Source organism: Macaca thibetana, chromosome 3, assembly GCF_024542745.1.
Source record: "Macaca thibetana thibetana isolate TM-01 chromosome 3, ASM2454274v1, whole genome shotgun sequence".
In the NCBI taxonomy this organism is placed as follows: Eukaryota; Metazoa; Chordata; class Mammalia; order Primates; family Cercopithecidae; genus Macaca; species Macaca thibetana.
In genome coordinates this window covers 126975272-127003098 of record NC_065580.1, presented here as the reverse complement: position 1 = coordinate 127003098, position 27827 = coordinate 126975272, and the positions used below count along the sequence as shown (strand labels likewise).

The following is a 27827-nucleotide window of genomic DNA, read 5'->3' as shown; positions in this document are numbered from 1 at the left end:
AATAAAATATCAAATTTTCTGATACTTGAATAATTTAACTGGTGTTAGAATCTCTTTTTCAGATAATTATTTTGAAAGAAAAAATATGTGATACTTCTGTCTCATCATTTGCAGAATATCAATTATCCTTTTTTCAGACCTTATTAGCAGCAAAGGGCTCACAGTGGCATAGGCACTGGTCACAAGCTTCTGGACACCCAGGATGGCTAGCTCATATCTTGATACCAGGATCGAGTAGGATGAGAGACTTAAATCCATCTGGTACATAACCACGAAGAAATTCACCAATGGCAAGATGGTCTTGGTGGCCTTTTTTTCTGGAGAGACTCTTGGGGAGATTGTTTTGTTTTTTGTTTGTTCGTTTGTTTTTTGACTTGCTCAATCTCTTGATTTAGTGGCACACATAGAATGAATGAATTAGCTCTTAGTTGTGGTATACTTAGTAAGTCTGATCTTGCTTGGAGAAACAGGATCTTAATACTTCAGTCTCAGAACACTTTAAAAACCAAGCCACAGTTTTTCTTTCAAGGATGTGGAAAGCATTCCTCATTCAAATCTGATTAATGGTTTTATAAAGTATGTACCTCATTTTTATTAGTCATTACCTTCATGCTGGATTCTAATATTCTTTCTGACAGTGGCGTGTTCAATGACAGAAACTTACAGAGAGAAAATTCCTTCCTTCTCAATTTATAAACAAACATTTTAAAAGCAACATTTTTGACCTGGTAGGAAGATATTTATATGACATACACAGCAACCACCTTAAATTGGCAAAAATAACAGAAGAAAAAAATTGTTATTTAATCTTTAAATAATGAGTCTCTATTTGCTACAAATCTACAAATATTTTAAATATATTTCCTTCTACTGCCATAAAAATTAAGATAACCCTCTGTTTAACAGCTTTTGAATATATTAATTTTATAAGGAAATAAAAAAGATTGACTTGCCTCCTGAATCATTCAGTGATAAACTGACCCTAATTTCCCTCCCTCAAGAACATAAAAATGATGTAAGGTGTATCAAAGTATGTAACAATATTAAAAATGATTTTTCATATGGTCTTTCACTAAAGTAATCAATGTAAAAAGAATATAAAAATGTGTTTTTGCTTGAAGATTTAGTGAATGTCCAAGGAATCACAATTTTTGAGCTTTTACATTCAGGGTACTATACTATGTGAAAATACTATAGTGCCTTATATAAAAAAACACAGTGATAAAATTTCACATAAAAATAGCCTAAATATCAATAATAATTACATTCTCCATAATCGTTTATTATCTAAAACTTCAAAGCCATTCATCTTTTTCAGTGCTTTGAGTGAGCAATCAAAACAATCATGTTTATTCAGGTTTAAAACTTAATTTCTCTGCTTGAAATCTGGAGGCATAGATGGAAGAGACACTTAAGGTAATTTTGTCTAACTTCTTAAGCCCACGTATGTTGAAACAGTCTATAGTGTCTCATTTGTCATCATTGATGCAACTTCACCAGTGGCATCGTGGGAAATATGAAGGTCTTCAAGCATCTCAGTCAGACTAATTCGAGGTGCTCCTTCATCATCATCACTTTCCACAGGGATGGTTGATTCTCTGTAAATGTTGACTTTTTTTTCTAATTGCCTCATCTTCTTCAAGATCTTCAAGAAAATCTTGGTATTGCCTTTCATCATCTGTATACATGTTCTCTCTCTCACAAGCTCTTTCAATTTCCAGTTTCTACATCACTGATGTTTGGTTCAGTCTTAGTTCTTCTTGATTAATACCACATCTGGAACTCTATCCGAGTTCATTTTGTTGACATGCTCATCATTTAAATTACAGCTGGCCAAATCAAACTGTAACACCAGGTCTCCAGGATTTAGAAGATGTCCCAAATGAGTACGACAAAAATACTGTTTATCTGTATTCATTTCAGATGTCTTCTGTACCCAGACTTCCCTGAGGGTATGCTTTTTTACATCATTCCAGCATCTGCACCACATTTTATATCTCGGACTATGCTGCATTCCATCACAATAAACTCCTCTAGCTGTCTGAGATGACATAAACTATTGAAAGGGTTACTCCAGAAAGTGCTCCCATCAGTATCTGCAACTTGTAGGGTGTTTGGATCAACGAGGTGAATGGCACTGGTTACTCGAATACACACACAAATCTGGTTCATATTTCGCAGGCTTTGCACCGGTTTTGGAGACAGACAGACATTTTCCTTACATATTGGAACAAGTGTGTGTATGTTTGTGTGTCTGTAGACATACACAAACATGTAAAGTAGACTCAGAATTGCTAGTCCATTTGGGAAGCATTTGCTACCCTTTTGGGAAGCAAATTGTTCAACTAGAATACAGTGTTTTTGTATAGTTCTTGAGTCTTACAGTATCCAATTAAAGTACTGTTTTCCAAAATTGCTTAGGTCAGGACCTTCCATTCTCACACATAGAATGGGATATAGTTAATCTTAAAAAAAAGAAAAAAAAAAAAGGCTGGGCATAGTGGCTCATGCCTGTAATCCCAGCACTTTGGGAGCCTGAGGCAGGCAGATCGCGAGGTCAGGAGTTCAAGACCAGCCTGGCCAATTTAGTGAAACTCCATCTTTACTGAAAATACAAAAATTAGCCGGGTGTGGTGGTGGGTGCCTGTAGTCCCAGTTACTCGGGAATCTGAGGCAGGAGAATCGCTTGAACTGGGGAGGCAGAGGTTGCCATGAGCTGAGATTGCACCACCGCACTCTAGCCTAGGTGACAGAGGGAGAGTCTGTCTCAAAAAAACAAACAAACAAACAAAAAACACCAAAAAATTTAACCATGCTACAACATGCATTAACCTTAAGGACAGTATGTCAAGTAAAATAAACTGATCACAAAACAACAAATTCTAAGTGGTTCAGCTTTTATGAGGTACCTGGCATAGGTAAATGCATGGAGACAGAAAGTACAATAGTGGTTGCCAAGGTCAGGGGGAGGGGAAAATGGAGATTGTTGTTTAATGGGTGCAGAGTTACACTTTTCCAAAACAAAAAATGTTCTGGAGGTGGATGGTTATGATGATTGCACAGTAATGTGAAAACATTTATTACTTCTAAAATGTACACTTAAAATAGATACAATGGTAAATTTTGTAGTATGTGTGTTTCATCACTATTTTAAAAAGGGAAGTTGTCAGCTTTAGTATAATAATAGGCAAATACTATAAATCTAAAAATAAAAAGTAATTATCATTGTGTAAGAATACACACAGCTCTTAAATAATATTTTAAAAAATATATTACTAACTGATAGGTGATTGATTCAAATACAAATAACATGAGAAAAACAAACTTAAGCATGAGAATTTTATATGATACTTGGGAGGGCTTCTGTAAGTATAAAATAAAACATCAAAGTAATTTAGGATAAGATTCGTACATTTGAATGTTATTTTTTCTAAAAGCTTAAACAGCAACAAAGTCAAAATTAATTAGAGACTATATAATGAATTACAGCGTATTCTGTATGCAGATAATTTATTTTAATAAAAACTCCAACAAAACAAAACTAACAAAAGTGGGCCAATTATTTGAAATACAAATAATATTGCCTAAAATGCTTCATGAATTTGCGTGTCATCCTTTCCCAGGTATCATGCTCATCTTCTCCGTGTCATGCCAATTTTAGTATATGTGCTGCTGAAGTGAGCACTGGTTGTGGATTTATTAGTTAATTTATTTTTGAGACAGGGCTTCACTGTGTCTTCCAGGCTGGAATACAGTGGCATGGTCATGGCTCACTGCAACCTCCGCTTTCCAGGGCTCAAGAAATCCTCCCGCCTGAGCCTCCCAAAGTGTTGAGATTACAGGCATGAGCCGCTGTGCCCAGCCTGGAATGTTTGTTGTACTAGACACTCCCACTACTTTTTTCTTTAAAAATTACTGATTTGTTCAGCTCCTTAAAAGGATCTTTGGTGTTTTATACATCAAAATATGTGAGGCCAGGCATGGTGGCTCAGGCCTGTAATCCCATCCGTTTAGGTGACCAAGGATCACTCTAGGCCAAGAGTTTGAGACCAGACTGGCTAACACAGTGAAACCACCATCTCTACAGGAAAAAAAAAAAAAAAAAAAAAAAAAAAAAAGCTGGGTGTGGTGGCACAAATTTGTAGTCCTAGCTACTTGGGAGGCTGAGGCAGAACTACTTGAGCCCAAAAGTTTGAGGCTGCAGTGAGCTATGATCGTGCCACTGCACTCCAACCGGGATGACAAGGCAAGACTCTGCCTCAAAAATAAATAAATAAAATCAAATAGACAATAGAATCTTCTGAGCTTTTCACCCTTTCCACAGGGTATAGGTGCCTGTAAGAAATAGTGAATGTTACAGGCTAGACATTTTTCATTGCAATGCAACTAGGATACCATTTCTAGCCTGTTCCTGTGCAGACATAGAATGAAAAGCCAGTCAACTGGGGCTGTAGCAGGAATTCAGGCATCGTGCAGATGGCTCAATTTGAAGGGCCTTTTCTTTTTCTTTTTTTTTTTTTGAGACGGAATCTTGCTTTGTCACCCAGGTTGGAGTGCAGTGGTGTGATCTCGGCTCACTGTCACCTCCATCTTCCAGGTTCAAGCAATTCTTATGCCTCAGCCTCCTGAGTAGCTGGGATTACTGCTGTGTGCCACCACGCCCAGCTAAGTTTTGTATTTTTAATAGAGATGGGGCTTCACCATTTGGCCAGGCTGGTCTTCAACTCCTGATATCATGTGATTCTCCAACCTCGGCCTCCCAAAGTGCTGGGATCACAGGCATGAGCCACCATGCCTGGCCGATACCCTCCTCTTAAGTCTGGATTAGACCTGCTGGCTTGCTTCTTTTTTGTTTTTTTTTTATAAGACAAGGTCTTGCTTTGTCCTCCAGGCTGCAGTGCAGTGGTACAATGGTTCACTATAGCCTCAAACTCCTGAGGTCAAGAGATCCTCTGGCCTCAGCTTCCCGAGTTACTGAGACCACAGGCACATGCCAGCACTCCCACCTAATTTTCTGTACAGGCAGGGTCTCACTATGTTGTCTAGGCTGGTCTTGAACTTCTGGCCTCAAGTGATCTCACTTCAGCCTCCCAAAGTGCTGGGATTACAGGTGTGAACCATGGTGCCGGCAAGAAATAAGAAGGTTTAATGTATTGGTGCGAGCTGTCTGGTTGGCTGTGCAGAGAGCTGCTGATGTGAGTGGGTTCGGGGCCAAGGTGAGAAGGTGTGATCCTTATGAGCTTCTCTGCACCTCCCCCTTCTGGAAAAGGGCAGGGTCCCCAGGGTCAGATTCCCTGCCAGCTCTTGGTGGGCCCTGACTCAACACCCTTCTGACTTGCTGTTATTGTGGTTCTTGGCATGTGGCACTAAGCACTATTTTTTTTTCTTTTTGAGTCAAGGTCTCACTCTGTTGCCCAGGCTGGAGTGCAGTTGTGCAATATCAGCTCACTGCAACCTTGACCTTCCAGGCTCAAGCAATCCTTCTGCCTCAGCCTCCAAAGTAGCTGGGATCACAGGTGCCCGCCACCACACCCAGCTAATTTTTGTATTATTATTTTTTTAGAGATAGTGGGTATCCCTATGTTGTCCAGGCAGATCTTGAACTCCTGGGCGATCCTCCCACCTCAGCCTCCCAAAGTGCTTAAGTTACAAATGTGAGTCATCACAACCTGGACAGAGTTTTTTTAAAAACTAAATTTAGATTTTATTTCAAAATGTAAACAAGATTTTTAAATGTTTAAATTAGGCTGGGTGCAGTGGCTCATGCCTTTAATGCTAGCACTTTGAGAGGCCAAGGCAGGCGGATTACCTGAGGTCAGGAGTTCGAGACCAGCCTGGCCAACATGGTGAAACCATGTCTCTACCGAAAATACAAAAATTAGCTGGGCATGGTGGCACATGACTGTAATACCAGCTACTTGGGAGGCTGAGGCAGGAGAATCTCTTGAACCCAGGATATGGAGGTTGCAGTGAGCTGAGATTGTGTCACTGCACTCCAGCCTGGATGACAGAGCAGGACTCTGTGTCAATAAATAGATAAATAAAATATTTAAATTATTTTCTTAGCTGGGCATGGTGGTGTGCACCTGTGGTTCTGGCCACTTGGGGGCCTGAGGTAGGAGGATGGTTTGAGCCTGGGAGATAGAGGCTGCAGTGAGCTATGATCATACCACTACACTTCCGCCTGGGTGACAGAGCAAGACCTTGTATCAAAAAACAAAAAACAAAAAAAACAAACAAACAAACAAACAAAAACTATTTTCCTCTCAGTCCCAGGTATTCTAACAAGCCTTGATGGCCCCCATTTTGAGATTATAGCCTGTGGCAAGGGCCTGGCAAACAGGTTCTCTGTGCAGAATTGAGGTTGTTATGGAGTAACCTTTCCTTGGGCTGCATCAGCCTGTGGGTGAAAGTAAAATTGGGTGCGGTGGCTCTCCCCTGGATTCCTTGATGCTTTTAACATCCTGAGTCCTCTACCCCACTCTGCATGAGTCACACTGACATTCGTGCACCAAGGTACGTGGTGTGGCCCCAGTGCCCACAGGATCGCTTGTGAGAACTGCTCCTTCGGCTCTACCTGTGGCCTCTCCTCTCGGGTAAAGTCTGGTTCCTGATGTTCATGCCACGCTCCTTCTCACCAGGGTGCACACGCATCACTGCCTCCAAAACACCTGATTGAAACCTGTTCCTGGTGGAGCCACCTCACCTCTCCAGGATGGCTTTCTCTGAAGCCAGTTTTTCCATTACAGGGGAAGTAAAGAAAATTATGAAAACTAGCAGGGAACAGTGGTTCACGCCTGTAATCCCAGCACTTTGGGAGTCTGAGGGGGGCAGATCACTCAAGGTCAGGAGTTCGAGACCAGCCTGGCCAACATGGCAAAACCTGATCTCTACTAAAAATACAAAATATTAGCTGGGCATGGTGGCGTGCACCTGTAATCCCAGTTACTCAGGAGGTTGAGGCATGAGAATTGCTTGAACTCAGAGGTGGAGGTTGCAGTGAGCGGAGATCATGTCACTGCACTCCAGCCTGGGCAACAGAGCAAGACTCTTTCTCAAAACAAATAAATAAAATTATGAAAACTCTCTTGAATATATGGGCACCTCCTGAACAGGAGGTGGTTGAGGGGAGGTCCTGGCAGGTGGGACAGTGTATCCTGGCAGGGCAGGAACTGGGACTTCAGTGTATTGTTTTTGGACCTCAATGGTGCCCTTTGTCACAAGTATCCATCTGCATCCACTGACTTATATGGGGGAACCTGGGGAAAAACCAATGATATGGTTTGATTGTTTCCCAACCAAATCTCATCTTGAATTTTAGCTCCCATAATCCCCACATGTTGTGGGAGGGACCCAGTAGGAGGTAACTGAATCATGGGAGTGGGTTTTTCCACTGCTGTTCTCTTGGTAGTGAATTAGTGAATAAGTCTCATGAGATATGATGGTTTTATATAAGGGCAGTTCCCCTGCACACGCTTTCTTGCATGCTGCCATGTAAGATGTGCCTTTGGTCTTCCTTTGTCTTCTGTCACAATTGTGAGGCCTCCCCAGTCATGCTGAACAGAGAGTCCATTAAACCTCTTTCCTTTATAAATTACCTAGTCTCAGGGATGTCTTTATTAGCAGCATGAAAATGCATGAATACAACCAACCTCAATAGCTTAAGTGGGTCCAGCCATCACTCCAGAAGATACAGGATCATAAACCATGGCGGCATCCACACAGTGCTAACTCAGCACATGTGCAGAGTACATGAGCTGTGGGGCTATGGTGGCCTCCGCCTAGATTTTTATAGTAGAGACAGGATTTCACCACATTGGTCAGGCTGGTCTGAAACTCCAGACCTCATGATCCACCTGCCTCAGCCTCCCAAAGTGCTGGGATTATAGGCGTGAGCCACCATGCCAGGCCAAAAATGCAGATTTATGAGTGTCTCCCAGTGCTCTGAATCTAAATTTCTGAATGTCTAAATCTCTGTATATCTAACTTTTAACAACTTTGCTCTCTATGTCTAATATCATTTTAACCTAGAAAATATGCACTCACCAACCCTTCAATCAATATTATTACCTGAGTCTTCCTGATCATAAAGGTCACTAGAGGGCTTGATAAACATACGCATTCTTGAGCTGGGCGTAGTGGCTCATGCCTGTAATCCCAGCACTTTGAGAGGCTGAGGCGGGTGGATCATGAGGTCAGGAGATCGAGACCATCCTGGCCAACAAGCTGAAACCCCATCTTTACTAAACATACAAGAAAGAAGGAAGGAAGGAAGGAAGGAAGGAAGGAAGGAAGGAAGGAAGGAAGGAAGGAAGGAAGGAGAGAAAGAAATAAATTACCTGGGTATGGTGGCACGTGCCTGTAATTCCAGCTACTTGGGAGGCTGAGGCAGGAGAATCGCTTAAACCCAAAAGGCAGAGGTTGCAGTGAGCCGAGATCGTGCCTCTGCATTCCAGCCTGGTGACAGAGCGAGACTCTGTCTCAAAACAAAACAAAACAAAACAAAAATCAAACACATTCTTAGGTCTCTCTGCTGGTGGGGATCATGTATAAAACAAAGCCCAAGAATCTACATTTGTTTATTTATTTTTTAAGTTTTTTTGCTTTTTTTGAGATGGAGTCCCACTCTGTCGCCCTGGCTGGAGTGCAGAGGCGTGATCTCAGCTCACTGCAACCTCTACCACCTGGGTTCAAGCGATTCTCTAGCCTCAGCCTCCTGAGTAGGTGGGATTACAGGTGCCCGAAAACATGCCTGATTAATTTTTCTATTTTTAGTAGAGACAGCGTTTTACCATGTTGGCCAGGTTGGTCTCGAACTCCTGACCTCAGGAGATGCACCCACCTTGGCCTCCCAAAGTTCTGGGATTAGAGGTGTGAGTCACCATGCCCAGCCAAGAATCTACATCTAAATGCAGTTGTTAAATGTTCTAAGTAACTACACACATTTATCTGTTTTGTGGAATTACTAGAATATAGATCAGTTAAATTTTGGATAGCCTTAACCCAATATGCTAATTTTAGTTTTTGAATAGCAGTTTATTTTAAGCTATTGGTTCTGGAAGAATTTAATCTGATCCAGTGTTGCATTTTTCTCTCACCCATAGATACAACAATGAAGATAATAGCTATAGCATTTAATGAGCATTAACTATGTGCCCGCCACCATGTAACTGAACCTCCTCAAACCCTCTGAGGCATGGACCACTGTACTACTGCCATCCCCATTTTATGGAGAAGATACTGAGGCAAAGCAGGGTTACGTATCTTCCTAGGCCAGGCAGTTACTAACATGGTAGAGTTGGAATTCCAAACTATTCTTGTAACCAACACAACACTGCGTCTCTGGACTTAATCCAGACCAATTTCTCTGATGCTCAAAATTTGCCTGCTTTGTGTGTGTGTGTGTGTGTGTGTGTGTGAGAGAGAGAGAGAGAGAGTTTCACTCTTATAGCCCAAGCTGGAGTGCAATGGTATGATCTTGGCTCACTGCAACCTCCGTCTCCTGGGTTCAAGAAATTCTCCTGCCTCACCCTTCCTGAGTAGCTGGGATTACAGGCATGTGCCACCATGCCCAGCTAATTTTGTATTTTTAGTAGAGACAGGATTTCTCCTTGTTGGTCAGGCTGGTCTCGAACTCCCAACCTCAGCCTCCATCTGCCTCGGCCCCCCAAAGTGCTAGGATTACAGGTGTGAGCCACTGCGCCTGGCCAATTAGCCTGCATTAAATGTGCTTGTGTGAAATATATATATATAGATAGATAGACAGATAGATAGATAGATAGATATAGAGATATAGAGATATAAATATATAGATATTTGAGATGGAGTATCTCTCTGTCACCCAGGCTGGAGTGCAATGGTGCAATCTTGGCACACTACAACCTCTGCCTCCCAGGTTCAAGCAATTCTCCTGCCTCAGCCTCCCGAGTAGCTGCAATTACAGGCACCCACCACCATGCTAATTTTTGTTATTTTTAGTAGAGATGGGGTTTCACCATGTTGGCCAAGCTGGTCTCGAAACCCTGACCTCAGGTGATCTGCCTGCCTCAGCCTCCCATATTACTGGGATTACAGGCAGGAGCCATTGTGCCCAGTCAAAACATATTTCTAATATAAAAGAGAAAGTTTTCCTTGCGCCACGTTCTACTCATGGCTAAAAGCTTCCTAAAATGGGCTGGGTGCGGTGGCTCACGCCTATAATCTCAGCACTTTGAGCAGCCAAGGCGGGCGGATCACCTGAGGTCAGGAGTTTGAGACCAGCTGTTCAACATGGCAAAATCCCGCCTCCACTAAAAATATAAAAAAATTAGCTGGCGTCGTGGTGGGTAACTGTAATTCCAGCTACCCGGGACGCTAAGGCAGGAGAATTGCTTGAACCCAGGAGGCAGAGGTTGCAGTGAGCCAAGATTACGTCATTGTACTCCAGCCTTGGTGACAGAAGTGAAACTCCATCTCAAAAAAAAAAAAAAAAAAAAAGTTTCTAAAATGGACCTTGTTCTTTTTTTCTCCTCCCCCTCCCTCTCTTTCTTCTTCTTCAGCTAGAAAGAACCTTCTTTTTAACCCAAACGAACTTCTTCTAAAAATATTTTCTGTATCAGTGAGACTAATTAAATTGGAAAAGATCACCAACTAAATGATAAAACAAGGTAAAGCCTTTTGCTAATTATTTTTGAATAATTTATTCCTGGGCTCCCTGTGACTTGTTGAGGAATTGGAAGATACTGGGAAGTCTCTAATTAGGGAGTTTTAGAATAAACAGAAGTATAAACATTCATAGGAGTTAGATTTGAAGACAACTGCTTTTAACACACAGACCCACCAGGAAGCGAGCATCTTGGCCAGGGTTATTTATTATGTGTTTTACTTTGAACAGAGCACATGCACATTGATTAGGTCAAAAATGTTCTTATCCTCGCATAGTGAAGAAAATGTAAGCAAGATAAGGATGAATGTGGTATGAAGGGAGATCCAGGCATGGCTGGTGTTTGGCTTTGCTGTTGGCTGTAATGTGGACTGTGGACTGTGGGCAAATTAACTCACCACTTTATGAGTGGGCCTTGGAGAGGGAATCCTAAAAGGATCCCAGGACTTGCAGCAGCCACACAGGAGATCGAGTATTCAAGGGAATAGAATGCTGGAGAACACAGAGACACTTAGGTTAGCTAAAGAAGATGAAAAATGAGGCTGGGCACAGTGCTTTATACCTGTAATCCCAACACTCTGGGAGGCCGAGGCAGGAGGATCACTTGAGCCCAGGAAGTTGAAGCTGGCCTGAGCGACATAGTGAACCCCATCTCCACAAAAAATAAAAAGAAAGCAATCAGGTAAAGTGGCATGCACCTGTGGTCTCAGCTACTCAGGAGGCTGAGGTGGGAGAATCGCTTGAGCCTTGGGAGGTGAGACCCTGTCTAAGAACAAGAGGAGGAGGAGGAGGAAGAGGAAGAAGAGGAAGAAGGAGGAGGAGGAGGAACAGGAAGAAGGAAAAGGAGGAGAAGGAGGAAGAGGAAGAGGTAGAAGAAGGAGAAAAAGAAGGAGGAGGAGGAGGAGGAGGAGGAAAGGGAAGAAGAAATAGAAGAAGAAAAAGAAAGAGTCTCTGAGCAGCCATGAAGAGTAGGAAGATAACCCAACCTATCTCTCACTGGGTCTATGGGGAAAACGTTGATTAAAACAGAGCAGGTCTTCAGAGAGAGACTAGGTTTGGTGAGTAAGAGATTCGAAAAGCTAGAGGAAATGGAGGATGTTTAAGTTACTCTTACGGCATAATACATAACCCCAAAACTTCAGGTGCTTAAAATAACAATCTTGCCGGGCGCTGTGGCTCACACCTGTAATCTCGGCACTTTAGGAGACCAAGGCAGGCGGATTACCTGAGGTTGGGAGTTCTAGACCAGCCTGATCAACATGGAGAAACCCCATCTCTATTGAAAATACAAAATTAGCTGGGCATGGTGGCACACGCCTGTAATCGCAGCTACTCAGGAGGCTGAGGCAGGAGAATCACTTGAACCCAGGAGGCGGAGGTTGAGGTGAACCGAGATCACACCATTGCACCCCATCCTGGGCAACAAGAGTGAAACTCCGTTTTAAAAAAAAAAAAAAAAAGATTTTTTTTTCATGGTTCTGGGAGTTGATGGGTTCAGGTAGGTGATTTTCACTCAGGGTCTCTCACGCTGTTGCAGTGGCTGGGGCTGGAGTCTTCGCAAAGCCTTCTTTAGTCCCATGTCCGGCAACTGATGTTGGCTGTCATCTGAAACCTGTGCTGGGACTGTTGATTAGAACATCAAAATGTGGCCTCTCCCTGTGATCTGGGCTTCCTCACAGCATGGTGACTGGGTTCAAAGAGCAAGCATCCCACGAAGACCACGGAGAAATGGTATCCCCTTTTATGACTCACCTGGAATCACTTCTGCCAGTCACAGACCTTCTTGAATTCAAGGGGAAGGAGAACAGACCTGACCTCACCATGGGAGCAATGTTAAGGTCATGTTGAAGAACAGCACACTCTATTATTATTATTATTATTATTATTACTATTATTATTATTATGTCTTGCTCTGTCACCCAGGCTGGAGTGCAGTGGTACAAACTCAATTCACTGCAACTTCCGCCTCCCGGGTTCAAGTGATTCTCCTGCCTCCGCCTGCTGAGGAGCTGGGATTACAGGCTCCTGCCATCAAGCCCAGCTAAATTTTGCACTTTTAGTAGAGATGGGGTTTCATTGTGTTGGCCAGGCTGGTCTCAAACTCCTGACCTCAAGTGATTCATCTGCCTCGGCCTCCCAAATTGCAGGGATTACAGGTGTGAGCCACCGCACCCAGCATATGCTATTACTAAAATGTCAGAAAACAGTCAGGTGTAGTGGTTTACACCTATAATTCCGCACTTTGGGAGGCTGAGGTGGGCAGATCACTTGAGGTCAGGAGTTCGGGACCAGCCTGGGCAAGAGAGGCCTGCATCTCTATAAAAATAAAAAATAAATATAAAATTTAAGTCAGAAAACCACAGATACTGGTGAGGATGAAGAGAAAAGGTAATGCTTATACACTATTGGTGGGAATGTAAATTATTACAACCATTACAGAAAACAGTATAGAGATTTCTCAAAGAAATAACAATAGAACTGCCGTTACAACCAGCAATCTCACTACTGGGTATCTACCCAAAGGGAAAGAAGTCAATACATCAAAAAGATTACAGGCTCATGCTTGTAATCCCAGCACTTTGGGAGGCTGAGGCAGGCAGACCTGTACTCACCTGTAATCCCAGCACTTTGGGAGACTGAGGCGGGAGGATCACCTGAGGTCAGGAGTTCGAGACCAGCCTGACCAATATCCCCATCTCTACTAAACATACAAAATTTAGCCGGGCATAGTGGTACCCGCCTGCAGTCCCAGCTACTCGGGAGGCTGAGACAGGAGAATCGCTTGAACCTGGGAGGTGGAGGTTGCAGTGAGCCGAGATCACGCCATTGCACTCCAGCCTGGGTGACAAGAGCAAAACTCCATTTCAAAAAATAATTTTAAAAAAGTACCTGTACTCATAGGTTTATCACAGCCCTATTCATAGTAGCAAAAATGTGGAATCAACCTAAGTGTCCATCAATGGGTGACTGGATAAAGAAAATGTGGTATATGTACACCGTGGAACACGACTCAACCACGTAAAGAATGAAATCATGTTTTTTGCAGTACCGTGGATAGAACTGGAGGCCATTATCCTCAGTGACGTAACTCAGAAACAAAATCAAATACTGAATGTTCTCATGCATGGGAGTTAAACAATAGATAGACATGGGGAACAACAGATATTGGAGACTCCAACAGATGGGAGAATGAAAAGAGGGCGAGGGGTGAAAATTTTCCTGTTGAGTACAATGTTCACTATCTGAATCACGGCTACACTCAAAGCCCAGACCTCAGCACTCCACAACATATGCACATAGAAAACCTGTACCTGTATCCCCTAAACAGATCAAACATTTTTTCAGTTTTATTTATTTAAAAATTCAACTGACTGGGCATGGTGGCTCACACCTGTAATTCCAGCACTTTGGGAGGCCGAGGCAGGTGGGTCACGAGGTCAGGAGTTCAAGACCAGCCTGGCCAAGATGGTGAAACCCCATCTCTACTAAAAATACAAAAATTAGCCGGGTGCAGTGGCAGGTGCCTGTAATCCCAGCTACTCAGGAGGCTGAGGCAGGAGAATCACTTGAACCAGGGGAGTAGAAGTTACAATGAGTCGAGATCATGCCCCTGCACTCCAGCCTGGGTGATAGAGTGAGACTCCCTCTAAGAAAAATAAATAAATAAATAAATTCAAGTTTTGCCAGGTGCGATGGCTCATGCCTGTAATCCCAGCACTTTGGGAGGCCAAGGTCGGTGGATCAATGGAGGTTGTGAGTTTGAGACCAGCCTGACAATATGGCAAAACCTTGTCTCTACTAAAAATAGAAAAATCAGTCGGCCTGTGGTGACATGCACCTGTATGACGTGAGCCGAGATTGTGCTGCTGCGCTCCAGCTTGAACGACAGAGCGAGACTTCGTTTTGAAAAAAAAAAAAAACTCTGGGCGTGGTGACACATGCCTTTATCCCAGCACTTTGGGAGGCCACCATGCCCGGCCTTAGTATATTAAATTTAAAATGTTAACATATAATCGCACCTAGAGGAAATTCCAGCTTATTTTTTTATCAATTATTTCTATTCTTACAGTAATTACCATACTCATTCTTGACTTCTTTTTTCATTTGGTTTTATAGTATCAGCCCTGTTTGCTGGGCGCAGTGGCTCACACCTGTAATCCCAGCACTTTGGGAGGCTGAGGTGCATGGATCACCTGAGGTCAGGAGTTCGAGATCAACCTGACGAACATGGTGAAACCCCGACTCTACTAAAAAAATACAAAAATTAGCCAGGCGTAGGGATGGGCACCTTTAATCCCAGCTACTTGGGAGGTTGAGGCAGGAGAATCGCTTGAACCCCGGGCGGCAGAGGTTGCAGTGAGCCGAGATCGAGCCATTGCACAGCAGCCGGAGCAACAGAGTGAGACCCTGTATCCAAAAAAGAAAAAAAAAAAAAAGGAATATTACTATCAGTCACTTCTTGATATAACTGGAGATCTCAGATATTATAACAGCTGTGGCACTGCTATGGACCAGAGAGGGGACAAGAGGCTTCCCCAAGAGCAGCTGTAATTCAGTAATCCATTAACAAAAGTCTTTCTTCTAAAATCTCTGTCTTTTTTTTTTTTTTTAAGACAGAGTTTCACTCTGTCACCAAGGCTGGAAGTGCAGTGGCGTGATCTAGGCTAACTGGAGCCTCTGCCTTCCAGCTTCAAGTGATTCTCCTGCCTCAGTCTCCTAAGTAGCTGGGACTACAGGTATGTACCACCATGCTCAGTTAATTTTTGTATTTTTTTTTAAGCAGAGTTGGGGTTTCACCATGTTGGCCAGGCTGGTCTCAAACTCCTGACCTCAAGTAATCCTCCCACCTCACACTCCCAAAGTGCTGGGATTACAGGCGTGAGCCACCGTGCCCAGCCAAAAGTCTCCTTCTTGAGTCTAAATTGCTTCAAATGCATAGAAGCTCCCATAAAGTTGAAATATAACATATAGCAAAGTAAGTCATAGGGGCTATGTAGGAATTAATGTTTCATGAAATGCACACATTTATGTACAGACAGGTGATGTTATAGATAATAAAGCTAGGACAGGTGATGACCTAAGTCTATTTTGCTGAGCAAAGGGTACCAAAGGGCAAAAGACATCAATTAAGAGGACCATTTATCTCAATATTTAACTCTGATGTGACTGTTTAAGTTGCATTCCAACAGACATTACCCAGAATACTGAATAATAGAACTGCTAAGAAAGGGAACGTGTTACCATTAACGTCTTACTGTTAAAGTAGAATTTCAGCCTATTGGCAAATACATTGGTTGCTGGGATACTGAGCTTTGAAGCAACATGCTCTACAATACTCCTAAAGCCACCAGATATTAGGAAAACCTGAACATTTCGCTCTCGTAGGCGACTTACCAGCTCCCTGAAAAAATAAAATGCAAAATATCAAACACTGAGTAACACAAAAAGAAAAAAAAAAAAAAAAAAAAACATGAAGAGGAAACTAAGATATATTTTCTTCTTCTGAATGCATTTTCCTGAGGTATATTTGACAAGGTATATTGCCTGGACAGTTAATGTTTTATATATGCTTTTCTTTCTCTTTCTTTCTTTCTTTCTTTCTTTCTTTCTTTCTTTCTTTCTTTCTTTCTTTCTTTCTTTCTTTCTTTCTTTCTTTCTTTCTTTCTTTCTCTTTCTTTCTCTCTCTCTCTCTCTCTCTCTCTCTCTCTCTCTCTCTCTCTTTCTTTCTTTCTTTCTTCATTTTTTTTTTAGATACAGTCTCCCTCTGTTGCCCCGGCTGCAGTGCAATGGCACAATCTTGGCTCACTGCAACCTCTGCCTCCTGGGTTCAAGTGATTCTCCTGCTGCCTTAGCCTCCTGAGTAGCTTGGATTACAGGCATGCACCACAATGCCCGGCTAATTTTTGTTTTTTATTTTTGAGACAGAGTCTTGCTCTGTCACCCAGGCTGGAGTGCAGTGGTGCAATCTTGGCTGACTACGACCTCCACCTCCCAGGTTCCAGCGATTCTCCTCCCTCAGTCTTCCAAGTATCTCAGATTACAGGTGCCCACCACCATGCCTGGCATGGTGGTGGGCGCCTGAAATCCCAATTACTTGGGAGGCTGAGGCAGGAGAATTGCTTGAACCCCGGAGGTGGAAGTTGCAGTGAGCCAAGATCACACCATTGCACTCCAGCCTGGGTGACAGAGCGAGACTCTGCCTCAAAAAATAGGTAGATAAATAAATAAATAAATATTTTAAAAATAATAATAAAATTTAAAAATGAAAATGAAAATAAACCACCCAGAGGGCGCTCTAAAGGAATAGTTAGATGCTCTCAGGAGAATGTGCCCCCCAACACTGGTGCTGAAATACACCTGGAGCAGGGGCTCCTCTTACCTTATTCCGGGGGTCAGGTGTGGGGGGTGCTCTGCTATGATTCTCTGCACCAGCTCCCTGGAGGGCTGGATGAGGGCTAAGCGCTCCGTCAGAGCAGCTTTGAAAGGCACTGCCCCACCCATGGCTCGCCGTGTCCTGGGAGGGAGACCCAACAGTCAGGCCAGCCAGGTTCGATGTCCTCGAGGTTAACATGCCTTACTGTCCCAGGTCTGCACAACATCCACCAACAGGAAGATGCTACCAAGAGCCCGTGCAACAGACAGGCTTTGCTGCTGTGAGAGCAAGGCCTTGGAATAAACTTTTGAAGGTTTGCTTGAAAATAACATTAATAAGTCAGGTGCAGTGACTCATGCCCATAATCCCAAACACTTTGGGAAGTTGAGGTGGGCAGATTGCCTGAAGCCAGGAGTTCAAGACCAGCCTGGCCAACGTGGTGAAACCACATCTCTACTAAAAAAAGGGCAAAAATTAGCCAGGCATGGTAGTACGTGCCTTTAATCCCAGCTACTTGGGAGGCTGAGGCAGGAGAATTGCTAGAACCCAGGAAGTGGAGGTTGCAGTGAACTGAGATCACACCGCTGAACCCCACCCTGGACAACTGAGTGAGACTCCATCTCAAAAAAAAAGAAAAAAGAAAGAAAAGAAAAAGTCACACGGCCTATCCATAGGTAGTTTTCTTGAAAGCCATGAGCTGTCATAAATCAAGAAAGAGACCAAAGGCTAAATGTTCTTCCATGAAGGGCAGTTTAAAACGAAATGGTGGCCGGGTGCGGTAGCTCATGCCTGTAATCCCAGCACTTTAGGAGGCCGAGGCAGGCAGATCATGAGGTCAGGAGATCGAGACCATCCTGGCCAACATTTTGAAACCCCATCTCTACTGAAAATACAAAAATTAGCTGGATATGGTGGTGTGCGCCTGTAGTCCCGGCTATTTGGGAGGCAGAGGCAGGAGAATCGCTTAATAAACTGGAGAGGGGGAGGTTGCAGTGAGCTGAGATTGCACCATTACACTCCAGCTTGACTCCCTCTCAAAAGAAAAAAAAAAAAGCACAGTAGGCTGGGTGTGGGGGCTCATGCCTGTAATCCTAGCACTTTGGGAGGCAGAGGCACGCAGATCACTTGAGCCCAGGAGTTCAAGACCAGCCTTGCCAACACGACAAAACCCCATCTCTACCAAAAATACAACAATTATCCAGGGATGGTGGTGTGTGCCTGTGGTCTCAGTTACTTGGGAGGCTGAAGTGGAAGGATCCCCTGAGCCCAGAAGGTCAAGGCTGCAGTGAGCTGAGATCATGCCACAGAACTCCAGCCTGTGTGACAGAGTGAAACCCAGTCTCAAAAAAAAAACAAAATTTTTTTTTAATTACTCCATTTAGCAGGAGCGCAGTTGCTGGTGCCTGTAATCACAGCACTTTGGGAGGCCAAGGCAGGCAGATCATTTGAGAACAAGAGTTAGAGACCAGCCTGGGCAACATGGTGAAATCACATCCCTTAAACAAACAAAAAATTAGCCGGGCACAACTGTGGTCCCAGCTACTTCGGAAGCTGAAGCACGATAATCGCATAAACCCGGGAGGTGGAGGTTGCAGTGAGCCGAGATTTTCGTCACTGCACTCTAGCTTGGGTGATACAGTGAGACACTCTCTCTGAACAAACAAAAACAAAAGATTATTTAATCAATCAACAATGACATCTTGAAATTGAGAACTCTTCCTTACTGTTCACTCAGCAGTTAGTTATATTTATTTATTTATTTATTTAGAGATGGAGTCTTGCTCTGTCACCCAAGCTAGAGTGCAATGGTGCCATCTCGGCTCACTGCAATCTCTGCCTCCCAGGTTCAAGAGATTCTCTTGCCTCAGCCTCCTGAGTAGCTGGGATTACAGGTGTGTGTCACCACACACAACTAATTTTTGTATTTTTAGTAGAGATGGGGTCTCACCATGTTGGCCAGGCTGGCCTCAAACTCCTGACCTCAAGTGATCCACCTACCTCAGCCTCCCAAAGTGCTGGGATTACAGGCGTGGGTCACTGCGGCCAGCCAAGAAGTTCTTTTCAATACAGACTATATATAACTACGTTACCAAAGGTTAAAAATTTGATAGTGGGTTGATGAGGCATTTTTGTCATGGCAGCCCTTTTGTGGGCTAGCATATTTTGCACCGGCACTCTGGGCACATAGACATTTAATATCATGGCCTTACCCGAAACTCTGACTTGACTCCGTATTTTCAGACTGACCTAACTGATTGAATTTAGCAGCAATGTTTCCAGACACCTGCGCTGACCAAACGATTCCAGTCATCATCATTTTTGGTTTCTCCCAGATCACAGGAGTGATAGTGAGTGGTGAATCCTTTTACAGAAACCAGACTTTTTCTAAGCTGGGCCACGGCTGTGATAAATCGGCTCCCAAGTGGACGGCCACAGTGATAAAGGAGTCAAAACCTGGTTCCAAGGCCCGCTTGCCACTTGTATGGCCTGTCTGTGCCCTCGGGATAATTGGGAGGAACAAAGATTTGGAAACGGCCATTCCGCCCCCTCCTGGAATCTTGCTTTCCGCGTCTCTACCAAGACTGGTGGAGTGTGCCTGCAGTCCCAGAATTTTGGGAGGTGGAGGTGGGAGGATCGTTTCAGCCCAGGAGTTCGAAAACAGCCTGGGAAACATAGCAAAATCCAGTCTTACAAATAAAAACATTTAAAAATGTAGTCGGGCGTGATGGCGCGTGCCTGTAGTGCCAGCTACTTGGGAGGCTGAGGCAGAAGGATCGTTTGAGACCAGAAGTTGGAGGCTGCAGTGAGCCGAGATCGCGCCACTGCACTCCAGCCTGGGCGACAGAGTGAGACCCTGTCTCTAAAAGAAATAGGCCAGGCCGGGCGCGGTGGCTCACGCCTGTAATCCCAGCACTTTGGGAGGCCGAGGCGGACGGATCACGAGGTCAGGAGATCGAGACCATCCTGGCTAACACGGTGAAACTCCCTCTCCATTAAAAATACAAAAAATTAGCCGGGCGTGGTGGCGGGTGCCTGTACTCCCAGCTACTTGGGAGGCTGAGGCAAGAGAATGGCCTGAACCTGGGAGGCAGAGCTTGCAGTGAGCCGAGATGCACTGCACTCCAGCCTGGGCGACAGAGCGAGACTCCGTCTCAAAAAAACAAAAACAAAAACAAACAAACAAACAAGCAAACAAAAAAGAAAAGAAATGGAGAGGCCAACCCGGAAGAACCGCGTCTGCAGCCCGGGTTTTGTGGCTTCTCTCCGACGCCCTCCCAGTTGCAGACGCGCCCACTTTCAGCCCTGTGCGCCGGAAGTGGCCGAGTCCCGTAGGCCCCTGCGGGTCGCTAGCCGTCGCCATGGAAACGACAGCGGCCAGGGAGTGCTCGGCTCGGACGCGGCAGCTCTGGTGGGCTCCGGCTGACTACGCCGCGGCAGACAGCGATGCTGAAGGCCAAGATCCTCTTCGTGGGGCCTTAGAGGTGAGGCCCGGCCCGGCGCGGCAGAGGGAGCGGGGAGCGGGAAGCGGGTCTCCGGGCCTGGGGGAGCGCAGGTCGCCACCCCTCTGGTCTGTGCCTTGTTCCTGGAGGTGGGAACCCGGGCCCACCGCGCCCATCCCGGCTGGCGACCCTGGCCTTTCCGTGAATTCCGTGCTTTCAGACCTTGATTCCAGCCACTGCCCGGAGGAGATAGTGGAGGCAAGCCCGGTGTTAATGAGCCCCGAAGGCCCAAGGTACTGAGTGGCATCGTTGGAACCACAGCCTAAGTCTGGTGACTCTTTCCTTTGCCCCCCGATATCCCCCTAATAAATGCGTCTGTGGGTCTGGACTTTTGAGACAGGGACTCTCACTGTCGTTTATGCTGGAGTGCAGTGTTGTGATCATAGCTCACTGCAGCCTCGACTTTCCTGGGCTCAAGCAGTCCTCCTGCCTCAGCCTCCTGAGTACCTGGGACTACAGGCGTGCACCACCATGCCCGACTGAGTTTCTTGTTTTTGTTTTGTTTTGTTTTGAGACAGAGTCTCGCTCTGTCACCCAGGCTGGAGTGCAGTGCCTTGATCTTGGCCCATTGCAGCGTCTGCCTCCTGGGTTCAAGGGATTCTCCTGCCTCAGCCTCCTGAGTAGCTGGGATTACAGGCGCACACCACCACCCCTAGGTAATTTTTGTATTTTTTGTAGAAATGGGTTTTCACCATGTTGACCAGGCTGGTCTCTAACTCCTGACCTCAAGTGATCCGCCTGCCTCGACCTCCCAAAGTGCTGGGATTACAGGGATGAGCCGCTGCGCCTGGCCTAAATTTGTTAATTATTTGTAGAGATAGGATCTCGCTATGTTGCTTAGTACCTAGGCTGGTCTCCAACTCCTGGGCTCAAACAGTCCTCCTGCCTCAGCCTCCCAAAGTTCTGGGATTACAGGCGTGAGCCATTGCTTGAGGCCTGAGCTTTTTACTATATGGTCCTGCAACCCTTGGCTATTAATGTGTGTGTCGGGGGAGTGATAGTGGGGAATCACATCTACATGTATACTTCACATCATCCACAGAAATAAAGCTCAGATGAACTAAAGCTAAATGCGTTAAAAATAAAAAATAATAAATAAAAAGTAAAAAGCCCAGGTGTGGCAGCTCATGCCTGTAATCCCAGCACTTTGTGAGGCCGAGGCTGGTGGATCACCTGAGGTCAGGAGTTCAAGACCAGCCTAACATGGTGAAACCCCATCTCTACTAAAACTACAAAAATTAGCCAGGCATGGTGGCACATGCCTGTAATCCCAGCTACTTGGGAAACTGAGGTAGGAGAATCACTTGAATCCGGGAGGCACAGGTTGCAGTGAGCCAAGATCGCACCATTGCACTCCAGCCTGGACAACAAGAGCGAAACTGTCTTAAGTCCTAGGCCAGGCACAGTGGCTAACGCCTGCCTGCACTTTGGGAGGCCAAGGTGGGGAGCTCACTTGTGCTCAGGCATTCAAGACCAGCCTGGGCAAGATAGGGAAGTGCATCTCTACAATACAAAAATTAGCCGGGCATGGTGGCGCACACCTGTAGTCCCAGCTGCTCAGGAGCCTGAGGCAGGAGGATCACTTGAACCCTGTAGATGCAGGCTGTGGTGAGCTATGATTGTGTTGCTCCACTCCAGCCTGGGCAACAGAGTAAGACCCTGTCTCAAAAAAAAAAAAAAAAAAAAAAAGCAATGTGGCAATGTGTATTACTCATATAATTGAGGTGGAGAAGCAGCTCCATGTGAGATTGTGAGACAACTAGTCACGAGTCCCTAGGCTGACTTGATCCTCTGTGTGACCTAAAAACTCCTTGGCCGGGCTCAGGGGCTCATATCTATAATTCTAGCACTTTGGGAGGCCAAGGCAGGTGGATCACCTGAGGTCAGGAGTTCCAGATCAACCTGATTAATATGGTGAAACCCGGTCTCTATTAAAACTACAAAAATTAGCTGGGTGTGGTGGCACATGCCTGTAATCCCAGCTACTCAGGAGACTGAGGCAGGAGAATTGCATGAACCCAGGAGGCAGAGTTGCGGTGAGCCAAGATCGCTCCATTGCACTCCAGCCTGGGCAACAAGAGTGAAACTCCATCTCAAAAAAAAAGAACTCCTTAATCCCATGCTCCCTGGGCCCCAGACCAGGCTGTGGCCACCATCCTAGAGCAGGAGAGTGAGGTCGTAACCACCCCAGTGATCTCACGGTGCCCGTTACCTCTACTGCATCACACCGATTCCAGGCCACCTCTTGGGGTGCTCTTTTTGGTTTTCTTTTCTGCCTTTCAGCAAAGACCTTTATTTGCTCTCATTTTCACAGAGTGGAAAAACTGTTCTGGCCAACGTTCTGACAGAATCTTCTGACATCACTGAATACAGCCCAACCCAAGGAGTGAGGTGAGCCCTGACAAATCTGTGTCCCAAAGAGTGCCCAACTGGCTGGGCAGGGAGGCTCATGCCTCTAATCTCAGTGCTCTGGAAGGCCAAAGCAGGAGGATTACTTGAACTTTGGGCAATATAGGGACACCCCATCTCAACTAAAAATAAAACATTAGCCAAGTGTGTTGGCATGTGTCTGTAGTCTCAGCTACATGGTAGACTGAAGCAGGAGGATCACTTGAAGCCCGGAGTTGGAGGCTGCAGTGAGCTATGATTGTGCCACAGCACTCCATCCTGGGTGACAGAGTGAGACCCTGGCCAGGGTCGGTGGCTCACGCCTGTAATCCCAGCACTTTAGGAGACCAAGGCAGGTGGATCACCTGAGGAGAAGAGTTCGAGACCAGCGTAGCCAACATTGCAAAACCCCGTCTCTACTAAAAATACAAAAAATTAGTCAGCATGGTGATGGGCACCTGTAATCCCAGCTACTTTGGAGGCTGAGGCAGGAGAATTGCATGAACCCGGGAGGCAGATGTTGCAGTGAGCCAAGATCGCGCCATTGCACTCCAGCCTGGGCAATAGAGGGAGGCTCTGTCTCAAAAAACAAAACAAAACAAAAAAATCAGCTGTCCACCAGGCATCATGGAGTTGGGCCTGGCATGTTTCCTGGCACGTATGAGAAGCTTGATAAATTATTTGCTGACATGCATTGCTTTATACACTTTAGTGATTAGGCTATGATGCAGTTAGCAGTCATCAACCTTGGCCGGGCATGGTGGCTCACGCCTGTAATCCCAGCACTTTTGGAGGCCGAGGCAGGCAGATTACCTAAGGTTAGGCGTTCAAGACCAGCCTGTCCAACATGATGAAATCTCATTTTTAAAATAAATATATAAATAAATAGGGGCCAGGCACCATGGAACACACCTGTAATCCAGTACTTTGGGAGGATGAGGCAGGCAGATCACCTGAGCTCAGAAGTTTGAGACCAGCCTGGCCAACATAGTGAAAACCCAGTCTCTACTAAAAATATAAAGCTTAGCCCAGTGTGGTGGTATGCACCTATAATCCCAGCTACATCAGGAGGCTGAGGCACGAGAATTGCTTGAACCTGGGAGATGTAGGTTTCAGTGAGTCAAGATCGTGCTACTGCACTCCAGCCTGGGCAACAGAGCCAGACACTTGTGTCAAATAATCATAATAATAAAATTTTTTTTAAATGAAGAAATCAGCCTTTACAAAAAATAAAATTGACCTGATATGGAGCACACCTGTAGTCCTAGCTACTCAGGAGGCTGAGTGAGGCAGAAGGACCACTTGGGCCCACATTGGAGGCTGCAGTGAGTTATGATCCCACAACTGCACTACAGCCTGAGAGACAGAGCAAGACCTTGTCTCTTAAAAAAAAAAAAAAAAAGGAAGTCATGGACCAACTTTTAATACTAAGATATTCTTTTTAAAGTCCACAGTTAGAAACCAGAATAACCTAAATTTCTCCCTTGTTCCTTTTCTTCCTCACAGGTTTGAGTCCTGCTGGCCAGCCCTGATGAAGGATGCTCACAGAGTAGTGATCGTCTTCAGTGCTGACATCCCAAGCCACCGGAAGGAAATGGAGATGTGGTATTCCTGCTTTGTCCAGCAGCAGTCGTTACAGGACACACAGTGTATGCTAATTGCACACCACAAACCAGGCTCTGGAGATGATAAAGGAAGCCGGTCTCTGTGTAAGGAAACTGGAATTTCTCTTCCTCTTTTGTCTTGAACATTTTGGACACCTACATATTGCCCCATGTCCTAGAAACCAGCAGCTCTGTCCAGTTACTGAGCACCTATGTACCCTAGGCAATTGTTGCCCTCTCCATGTGAGTCAGAATTGCCAGGTTTGGCCAGGTGCAGTGGCTCATGCCTGTAATCCCAGCACTTTGGGAGGCCGAGGCAGGTGGATCACCTGAGGTCAGGAGTTTGAGAGCAGCCTGGCCAACATGGTGAAACCCTGTCTCTACTGAAAATACAAAAATTAGCTAGGCATGGTGGCAGGCACCTGTAATCCCAGCTACTCAGGAGGCTAAGGCAGGAGAATTGTTTGAACCCTGGAGGTGGAGGTTGCAGTGAACTATTTCACCACTATACTTCAGTCTGGGTGACACGGCAAGACACCATCTCAGAAAAAAAGAAAAAAGACAAGGCCAGTTACGGTGACTCACACCTATAATCCCAGCACTTTGGGAGGCCAAGGCAGGTGGATAATCTAAGGTCAGGAGTTCGAGAGCAGCCTGACCAAATTAGTGAAAACCCATCTCTACTAAAGATATTTTAAAAATTAGCTGGGCATGGTGGCACACACTTGAAATCCTCTGAGCCAGGAGAATTGCTTGAACCTGGGAGGTGGAGGTTACAGTGAACGGAGATCACATCACACCATTGCACTCATCCTGGTTGGCAGAGTGAGACCGTCTCAAAAAAAAAAAAAAAAAAAAGGCCTGGTGCGGTGCCTCACGCCTATAATCCCAGCACTTTGGGAGGCCGAGGCAGGCGCATCACAGGGTCAGGAGATCGAGACCATCCTGGCTAACATGACGAAACCCCGTCTGTACTAAAAATACAAAAAATTAGCCGGGCGTGGTGGCACGCGCCTGTAGTCCCAGCTACTTGGGAGGCTGAGGCAGGAGAATTGCTTGAACCTGGGAGGCGGGGGTTGCAGTGAGCCGAGATCGCGCCATTGCACTCCAGCCTGGGTGACTGAGGGAGACTCCATCTCTAAATAAATAAATAAATAAAGTACTGTGTTACTGTGTGCTTGAATGAGAGTAAATATGTGCTTGTGTGTGAGTCTGAGTGCCTGTGGGAGTCTGTGAGGGGAATGACTGTATGTGTATGGGTGAGGGTGAGGGTGAGGGGAGTGGTGGGAGAAGACAAGGGGCTCTTTCAGGCCAGCTCAAAGAGTTTGGCTTCATCTTACAGGCATTACTGTGCCACTGACAGATTTTCACTGCAGATTAATGTGGCCAGAACTACATTTTAGAAAAACCCTTCTGACATCAACTTGGGGGCTGGACTGGGAAGAGAAGAAGACAAAGGGGATTAGGGGAGAGACTGCTGTAGTCCTGGTGAGGCCATGGGAGGAGAAAGGACCCTATGGGCAGAGAAGAAAATGGAGGACTCATAGATTCTCCTCTATGTCTAACTTGATGCTGATGCTGTATGAGCTTCCTGTTGCTGCTGTTGCCAATTACCACAAACTTAGTGGCATCAATTAGGAGAAATTAACTCTCTCATACTTAAGGAGGCCAGCAGTCTGGAATCAGCATCACTGAGCCAAAATTAAAGTGTCATCAAGGCCACATGGCCTCCAGAGGCTCCAAGGGAGAATCGCTGTCTTGCCCCCTGGTGGCTGCTGTCCTTTGCTTTGTGGCTGCTGTCATCACCCCAGCCTACAAGGCCATCTCTACTCGGTCCCCACATTGCCTTCTCTATGTGTCTGTCTCAGATTTCCCTCCCTCTCTCTTATGCTATTTTTTTTTTTTTTTGAGATGGAGTCTCACACTGTTGCCCAGGCTGGAGTGCAGTGGCGCCATCTTGGCACACTGCAAGCTCCACCTTCCAGGTTCAGGCGATTCTCTTGCCACCGCCTCCCAAGTAGCTGGGATGGCAATTATCTGCCACTAGGCTCGGCTAATTTTTGTATTTTTAATGGAGACAGGGTTTCACCATGTTGGCCAGGCTGGTCTTGAACTCCTGAAATCAAGTGATCCAACCGCCTCAACCTCCCAAAGTGCTGGGATTACAGGCGTGTGCCACTGCACCTGGCCCTTCATTTTCAAATATGCTGAATGATAGGATTTAATTAAAAGAGACATGATTAAACATCATCATGATAGCCAAAACAACCTTTGAAAAATTATTTTACAGCAGCAGTTCTCCGAGTGAAGTTCCTGGACCAGCAACAATCAGCATTATCCAGGAAATGTGAATCTTCAGGCCCTACCCAGATCTGTGGAAGCAGAAACTCTTGGAGTAGAGCTCAACAATCTGTGGGTTAAGAAGTCCTCTGGGTAATTCAAATGCATGGTAAGGTTGTGAGTCACTGTTGCCCACTGTTGTATCTCCCCTCACACCTTAAACTCCGTTGCATTATGAATGGGTCTGACACCCTCCCACGTGTGAGAACCTGACTGTTTACAAAGGAAGAGCTTTCCCACCCGCTGGCTCATTTGTTCTGATTGACACCCGGGCAGCCACACAGCCCTCTTAGCTACTTCTTATTGTTTCCTGTCTTTAAAATCTATCTCATGGAGTTTTCATCAGGTTATAATTCTACCTAGCAGAAGATTACAGGAGAAGAGGTAGAATGAGAAATGCGAGTGGGAGAGCTTCATGAGAAAAAGGACAAGAGATGGAGAGAGGTAGTTGGTTGATTTTTGCCAGCTGTTGCAGTCTCTTTCTCATTTATCTGTCATATTTATGTATCTGTCAATGTATGTATGTATGTATGATCTATCTTCTCTATTATCTATCTATCTATCTATCTATCTATCTATCTATCTATCTATCTACCTACCTACCTACCTACCTGTATTAGTCTGTTCTCAAGCTGCTATGAAGAAATACCTGAGACTGGTTAAAGAAAAGAGGTTTGATTCACAATTCCACATGGCTGGGGAGGCCTCAGGAAACTTACAATCATGGCAGACGGCACCTCTTCACAGGACAGCAGGAGAGAAAAAGAGTGAAAGCAGGGGAAATGCACGATGCTTATAAAACCATCAGATTTTGTGAGACTCACTCATTATCACGAGAACTGCATGGGGAAAGCTTCTCCCATGATTCAATTACCTCCAACTGGTCCCGTCCTTGACATGTGGGGATTATTGGGATTACACTTCAAAGTGAGATTTAGGTGGGGGCACAGAGCCAAATCATCTATCTATCTATCTATCTA

The 27827-nt window shown here is 45.3% G+C and overlaps 2 protein-coding genes, 1 non-coding gene and 1 pseudogene across 4 annotated transcripts in view; 2 read left to right on the top strand and 2 right to left on the bottom strand.

The window, feature by feature from the left end:
- MRPS17 (mitochondrial ribosomal protein S17) overlaps positions 1 to 27827 on the top strand; it is a 457376-nt gene that overhangs the window by 24439 nt on the left and 405110 nt on the right. The window lies entirely within an intron of this gene.
- LOC126950236 (60S ribosomal export protein NMD3-like) lies at positions 373 to 3189 on the bottom strand (annotated as a pseudogene). Its single transcript, XR_007724081.1, has one exon. The product of XR_007724081.1 is annotated as a 60S ribosomal export protein NMD3-like (transcript).
- On the bottom strand, positions 3574 to 3685 carry LOC126951769 (U6 spliceosomal RNA). The gene has a single exon (XR_007724634.1). It is a non-coding gene; the product is annotated as a U6 spliceosomal RNA (small nuclear RNA).
- On the top strand, positions 20285 to 27770 carry LOC126950248 (intraflagellar transport protein 22 homolog). Its single transcript, XM_050783535.1, has 4 exons — positions 20285 to 20497; positions 22830 to 22906; positions 24410 to 24612; positions 26798 to 27770. Exons 1-4 carry the CDS (start codon positions 20375 to 20377, stop codon positions 26926 to 26928), a joined length of 534 nt encoding a protein of 177 aa, XP_050639492.1. The 5' UTR covers positions 20285 to 20374; the 3' UTR covers positions 26929 to 27770.

Coding starts and splice junctions, on each gene's coding strand:
- LOC126950248 (XM_050783535.1), top strand. CDS start 20,375: ATGGAAACGACAGCGGCCAGGGAGTGCTCGGCTCGGACGCGGCAGCTC. Junction 20,498..22,829: donor CTCTTCGTGGGGCCTTAGAG/GTGAGGCCCGGC, acceptor TCATTTTCACAG/AGTGGAAAAACTGTTCTGGC. Junction 24,613..26,797: donor TAAAGGAAGCCGGTCTCTGT/GTAAGGAAACTG, acceptor ATTATTTTACAG/CAGCAGTTCTCCGAGTGAAG.